Source organism: Asparagus officinalis, chromosome 1 (assembly GCF_001876935.1).
Source record: "Asparagus officinalis chromosome 1, Aspof.V1, whole genome shotgun sequence".
Taxonomy (NCBI): Eukaryota; Viridiplantae; Streptophyta; class Magnoliopsida; order Asparagales; family Asparagaceae; genus Asparagus; species Asparagus officinalis.
In genome coordinates this window covers 11,702,680-11,709,482 of record NC_033794.1, presented here as the reverse complement: position 1 = coordinate 11,709,482, position 6,803 = coordinate 11,702,680, and the positions used below count along the sequence as shown (strand labels likewise).

The following is a 6,803-nucleotide window of genomic DNA, read 5'->3' as shown; positions in this document are numbered from 1 at the left end:
CAAGAAGAAGTGCCGTAGCCACGGCAGCTTGATCGCCGGTAGTTGCCATTGCTCAATGAAAAGGTACTACATAAAAATCCCCTTCTCCGGCGCACTTTAGCACACTCCCCAGAGCTATGCTAACGTACGCTACTTTTTTTTGCAGAAAATCTCGTGTGAGGAGAACGATACGAGTGCCGGCGATAAGCTCGAAGATCGCCGATATTCCCACCGACGAGTGCTCATGGAGGAAGTACGGCCAGAAGCCGATCAAGGGATCGCCTTTCCCTCGGTAAGAATCCTCAGCCCTCAGATCTAGATCCAACGGCTGTTAGGTTTTTTTTGCTAATTACTTATTTAAATTATTATTTTTTCCAGGGGTTATTATAAGTGTAGTAGCGTGAGAGGATGCCCAGCTCGAAAGCACGTGGAGCGAGCCGTCGACGAGCCGTCGATGCTCATCGTCACCTACGAGGGCGATCACCGGCACTAATCTTAAAGCCTGCAATGGACTTTTTTTTCAATTTGTTATGTAAAAAGTAAAGGTTGCTAGGGGGTGGAAACATAGTTAATTTGACCGAGAACTGGTTAGTAAATGAGAAGTTTTGTCGTTTTGTGAATTGCTGGCTCCTAAACGCTGGAATTAATTTCGGGTTGAGATCCGCTTTGTGTATTTTCTGCTGGTCAACAGATCAGCTTTAAAATTGAGTGGGTGGTGGGTCCCAGCTTTTGGATTGTCTTGGTTGACTAGTGTCAGGTCTTGTTGGATAGTGGCGTGGTGGGGAGGGATTCTTTGAGTGTTATTTACGGAAATGCCACCGGGTCATGGTTTCTACGGAAGTCAAAGGGGGGATATTTATTAGGAGGTTGCCATGGCGGTAGGGGTGGGGGTTTTAATGGAGGTAGGTCAACTAATGTTTTCAACCGAAAATGCTGGTTTATGTGCATGGCTTTACTTTGCTTCTAATTAATGAACTATTCTAGTCTGGATTAGACTTTGTTATCTTCTCATTGATAATTGGTAATTATATTAATTATTTCCATTGACATTGTAACACAACAAAGTATTTATCTCAGTTCTAGGGCAACCACATTAATACAAAATATATGTATCTTTTTGTACAAATGTAGTTTAAGTAGTCTGATAACAATTAAAGAAAGGGTGGCACTAGGGGCATACTTCTAACCACACTTTCTTTCTTATTTGTTACAGTACACCGGGCCCCACATGGAATTTTAAAATTTTAAAATTCCATGTGAGGCCCGGTGTACTGTAGCAAATAAGAGGAGAATGTGGTTGGAGGTGTGGTTGGGGGTGTGCCCCTATCATTTTTCTTTTTGAAGGCTCATGGATTTTGATAGAGTTTCATGAGGACGGACCCTATACGGCTATACTTTTGGGTATTTTTTACATAAAAATGTAGTTTGAGTTTGTAGTCTAGTTAGTAGGTCAGTTTATATTTATTAGTTCATGGTAAATATGATAAACTTTTAAAACTCCTCTTATTTTTGAACGATTATCAGAAAATACCATAAAACTTTTAAAATATTGTGAAAACCCTTCTTTTAAGTATAGGGATTTATCACAAAACTCCCATTAACTTTCAGAGAGTATCAGAACACTCCTAAACTTAGGTTTTTCTGTTTTATGATATTTGGCCCTAAATCTTAAACGTTGAGCACTAGATGTATGAATAGAGCATCTTGAATGTGATTGTGGGTCTTATTGGACTTTTGGTGTAGTTGGTCCTTGGAAATATCAATGCTTTTCTTATAATAATGTGTGTATTTATGACATATTTGACTTCATCCAGATAGTTGATAGGAAAACAAACGCACCCATGATAGGAAAACAAACGCACAAACGCACCCATGTGGTGGGGTGGGGGGATATATATCAAAGTCTACACGGCACTTAAAATACCTTATAGTTTCACTCTCGTACTACCTATATATATCCTCAGTTATATTTTATAGCATTTATATATTCAGAGCAGTTCAAAATTAGTAGGTTAATACCCTCTATTTTGCAAATATGAAAATTTTATCCAAAAGTTCCCATATAATATTCACATACTAATTTTATAACTTTTTGTCAATTAAGTTTGTTTAAGTCATTGTTATTTTTTTTTCAAATTCTATTTCTAAATAGAATTAGGATAAATTTAAATTAGAACTTAGGTAGGTTTAATAGCAATTTAACAAACATGGATGATTTAAAAAGCTCTAAAATTAACATCTGAAGGTTATGTGGGAACTTCCCGATGAAAAGTTTTACATTTGTATAAGTATTAACGTGCCAAGTTTGAACAACTCGGGATATATAAATGCTATGAAATACAACTAAGAATATATAAGTGATAAAGAAGTGAAACAACAAGGTATTTAAGGGCTATGTAACCATTATCAAAGGCAATGAATAATTGCATCTTCAACCCTAACTTTTTTTTGGCTAATTTATTCAACCTTAGTTAGTCAAAGCAAAACGGTGGGTGAGTGACTAATTTACAGTAGCTAGTGGTGGGATCTCGACGCATCTCTGCGCTTTGTTTTTTTAAATCCTCAATAAGCAACCAAATCAAATCTAAACCAAATCAAGTAGGTCTAATTTTATTTGTAATCTAAGGAGCATTTTGAGTTGAAAAGCTTTGACAGCTCAATTGGTAACATCTGGCTGAGGTGAGCACTTCAACTTTTTTATAATGCGGTAGCTTATTTATTTATTTATTTTTCTTGTACCGAGTCCATTTTGTTAACACAAGCGTGCTACAGTTGATGCTGTTAACAAATTGTTGCCATGGGACTTTTATTTTTTGTGTCGCTTTGCGGTAGAGAGAGAGAGAGAGAGAAATGGGATATTTGTTAAATGGGCATCGGATCTCTATCCACTTAAAGGAGCGTGATCCGATATATTTTAGTGTGGCATGTGGAGCACTTAAAAAAAAACTTTTTTGGTGCTGTTGGGAGCGAGCCAGCCATGTGATTGGATCAAGAGGGAGGTTTATTTGAATAGGTTGAGGTGATTGAGAGAATGAATTTTTTTTTTTTTGGAAGATTAAAGCCTTACCCACTATAAAGTACTTTTTTACTTTTAAAACGCTTGATTTATACTTTCTAAAAGCATAGCTTTATTCAACACATAAATTACAGGATTATAAGATAATAATATCTAGATTAATCTTTCCCATAATTTTATAATTTTGGCCCTATAGATAGGAATCGGATATCATATAAATACACATCTCCGATTATCTGCTGATGTAGTATCCAAAAGAGAGAAAACAAAAGCAAGATGGAAAGAAGAAGTTAGGTTGGAGGAGATTTATTCCGAGAACCAAGATGTTGTTACTCGGCCAAGGTAGATAGAAAGCCTTTATTTGGGAACAACTCCGGCCTTGTTGTTACTCGGCCCAATTTTCGTTGGAGAGCTAGTGGCCTCACTGTTAATGGGCTTTATTTTCTTTCTAAATTACTCCCTTCTCTCTGTTTTTCTATTTTGCTGCCGAGCCCACCCCTCAATAGTCAAATCCTCATTTCTTCCTTTGGTTGCCAGCTAGGAACGTAGACAACCCAAAATTCGGGTCCAAAAATAATTACTCTTTAATAAATAAAAATTTCCTTTTTTGTTGATGAGCTTCTAAGTTAGCAAAGTCTTGTTGTTTTTATGCATTCATAATTCATATAAAAGATCTAAATTAGCAAATTTCAAAACTTCCATTTCTCATTGTCCACTGGCGAGTCACAAACACAAACCCTTCAAAAAAAAAAAAAAAATACTAGCCGTTGAAATTTCCATCTATGCTCCTTCCCTCTCAACACCTACTAATAGACACTTGAACGAAAATCTTCTTACAGTACGAAATCTCTCTTAAATCTCTAAAAATCTACCTGCCGTTAAATTAAAGAGAATGTCTGCTTCCAACTCGAGTTACAATATCTCTAAAGAATCCAATCTTAGGAGATGTGCTGCATGCAAATATCTACGGAGAAGATGCTCTCAAGATTGTGTTTTATCTCCTTACTTCCCTCCATCAAATCCTCAGAGATTTGCTTGTGTTCATAGGATTTTTGGGGCTAGCAATGTCACTAGAATGCTTCAGGTATATTACTATTATTACTATTATTATTTTTTTGAGAAAAATTTACTGTTATTATTATTGTTACATCTTATTTTGGTGTTATAAGCTAACTTGTATTGAAGGCAAATTAATATAAGAGACGCGAAGTAACACTAAGGTAGTGAAACTTTGGAGCGGACCCATCTCATTCTAACTTTTATAATGCTAAAGCATCGCCTAATCTTTTTGAATAAAATTTACTCAAGAGAGTCATTTAAGTAAAAAAAGAGGTCCTCTTCACTCCAAAATAAAGGGGAGACAAAGTACAATACAAGCATATTAGAATATGGAGGATACTTAAAATTAAAAAAACCGACCATGGTTATATAAATATATAATAATCATTACTTAACTAACACATATTACAATGTATATAGTCTTTAAAAAGTACAAATTCTATTAGAACTCCTTCATAGAAATATAATGTTTGATGTCATTCTGGGGGACAACTTAGGAAGTTTAATTGTCCTCTGTATGGTTCACAACAATTCACTCTTATAGGGGGATATTCTGGTTAAATTTGTATTCGTTTTTATATACCAAAGCTTTGGTGCATGAATTTGTATTCACTTGTGTAGCAACTCCCTGCTCATCTGCGAGCTCAAGCAGCGGATGCAATCTCATCGGAGGCATACTGGCGAGTGAATGACCCTGTTTATGGGAGTGTAGGGATCATAGCGAGGCTGCATGAGGATATCTACATGCACCAACACGAGCTTGCTCTGACTCGAGCTCAGATTGCCATGCACGCTGCTCAGCATCAATATCAGGTTAACTCTGACCATCCACCTGAGATTCAGACCCAGACTCAGCAGTTGGATTCGCTTGCTCTTCAAACTCAGACTCAGATCCAGACTCAGCAGTTGGATTCACTTGCTATTCAGACTCAGCATCGGTATCAGGTTACCTCTGGCCATCCACCTAAGATCCAGACCCAAACTCAGCAGTTGGATTCACTTGTTCTCCAGACTCAAGAGTCGAATCCAGACTCAGCAGTTGGATTCACTTGCTATTCAGACTCAGACCCAGACCCGTTCCCGGCAATTGGATTCACTTGCTAGGATTGACGAGAGAAATGTTGACGACTTCTCAAATCTTCCCGAGTTCTTGTAAGACTTTTGCACTAGCGATTTTCATTCTTAAGCATGGGACAATTAAATAAATAGAGCGAGTCATCATTCCGTAGTGTAAGATTTACCCAACTGAGCTCCTACTTTGTTTTGATGGAAATAAATCACAAAGGAATTGCCCTTTTAACGTAAGGAATAAATTTGTCTTTCTGCTCATCTCCATAAATCAACTGTTAACCTAATATTATCATACATAGGGAAAGGGTGCTGCAGCACAAATATCACATAATTTCGCATAAACTGGCGAGCAAACCATGAACAAGTGTTACTACATGCCTTCCAATTCTTCATATGAATGCTAAACATTGATGCCAATTTTCATGACACAGTAAATGTATAACCATATCTTTGATTGCGAAAACAAGTACTTAGAACAATGCATGATAATTCAAAATTTAAAACATCCGAAACATCCAATTACTACTCCAACACGCCTTGTATCAATCAAGTACAAGCACAATACATACTATATTAAGAGGAAGGACCTGACGAACTTGGCGCAGCTGAAGCGCTTGGACCTTGATACTGCTGCTGCGGTGGCTGTGGAGGAGCCATTGCCTGCTGATAAGGCGGTCGATGCTGCTGATTATAAGCAGGTGGAGCTGGCCATAACCATAATGTGGCGGATAATAAGGCGGATATTGTCCCTGTAGATATGGCGGAGGTGCTCCAGGATTCGAGGACTGCCTCTCTGTGCTGCTGCCGCTGCCGCTGCTGCCCTCCTGCGAATTGGGAACCAAAGCCCCCATTCTTTGTGGGTCCATCGACGGGTAAAACGTTCTCTCTGGTGGCGGGATGTTGAAATAATACTGAGTCCCTGGAGGCTGAGGCTGAGGCTGAGCCTGAGACTGCTGCTGATCGCTGACCTGCTGCTGGGAAATCACAGCTCTAGGTAGCAATCCTGCATGAGCCACAAGCCCCTGGTCTGTTGATGTCTCCTCCTCAGGTTTTGGGGCTTGAGGTTTTCCCCACATCAGTTTGAGGCGGAGGCCTTTTATTACGAGCTTGTTGGACAGCTCTTCAGCAGCTTTTTCGGCAGCTTCACGGGTGGTGTAGGTGACAAAGGCGCAGGCACGCTGGAGGACCATACGGATGGACTCAATCTCTCCCTGAGCGTAGAAGTGGTCCCTGAGGTCTTGCTCCGAGATTCTTGCATCGAGGCCGCCGACATAAAGTGTTTTTATGCTTTCGTCATCCGGAGGGGCTAGGGTTGGCATCTCACCTGCTTTGTTGAGTAGTTTGAGAGCAACTGGGTCATTGATACTGCAGACATGGAGATGATGCTGTTAGGAAGATAAATTGGAAAGTCAAAAGAACTCTTACGGAAGTTAATCAAATCATAGAACTATTAAAATAGTATGAAAAGTACTTTGGAAGCTGATAACTAAGATGAACTAATGGCACCATATTTGTTAAAACTGGCACCCCTACCAGACCATACTCAGCGGGGCCAAGGATTCTATCAGAACAGCCCCGTTAGCCCCATAGAACAGAGTAATCTATACCATCCACGGTTCACGGGTAGTTAGAGAGTTAGTTCGAGAATTGTACCTATTCTATCTATATGATGTAAATC

General features: G+C 38.9%; 3 protein-coding genes across 3 annotated transcripts in view; 2 read left to right on the top strand and 1 right to left on the bottom strand.

Moving 5' to 3' along the window:
• LOC109850043 (WRKY transcription factor WRKY51-like) overlaps nt 1-705 on the top strand; it is a 1,166-nt gene extending 461 nt beyond the window's left edge. The window contains 3 exon segments of the mRNA XM_020419948.1: nt 1-63; nt 146-271; nt 358-705. The exon segment at nt 1-63 is cut by the window's left edge and continues 361 nt beyond it. Of these exon segments, the coding sequence (XP_020275537.1) occupies nt 1-63; nt 146-271; nt 358-472 (304 nt within the window). The 3' untranslated portion in view covers nt 473-705.
• LOC109830589 (LOB domain-containing protein 24-like) lies at nt 3,888-5,410 on the top strand. The gene is made up of 2 exons (XM_020397896.1): nt 3,888-4,079; nt 4,676-5,410. Exons 1-2 carry the CDS (start codon nt 3,888-3,890, stop codon nt 5,156-5,158), a joined length of 675 nt encoding a protein of 224 aa, XP_020253485.1. The 3' UTR covers nt 5,159-5,410.
• Nucleotides 5,561-6,803, bottom strand: part of LOC109850037 (zinc finger CCCH domain-containing protein 49-like) — a 6,422-nt gene continuing 5,179 nt past the window's right edge. Inside the window, 2 exon segments of the mRNA XM_020419936.1 lie at nt 5,561-5,835; nt 5,838-6,490. Of these exon segments, the coding sequence (XP_020275525.1) occupies nt 5,699-5,835; nt 5,838-6,490 (790 nt within the window). The 3' untranslated portion in view covers nt 5,561-5,698.

Bases quoted from the DNA above. Each gene is read 5' to 3' on its own strand.
- LOC109830589 (XM_020397896.1), top strand. From the start codon at position 3,888: ATGTCTGCTTCCAACTCGAGTTACAATATCTCTAAAGAATCCAATCTT. The intron at 4,080-4,675 runs GTATATTACTAT...TCACTTGTGTAG, and splicing joins ATGTCACTAGAATGCTTCAG to CAACTCCCTGCTCATCTGCG.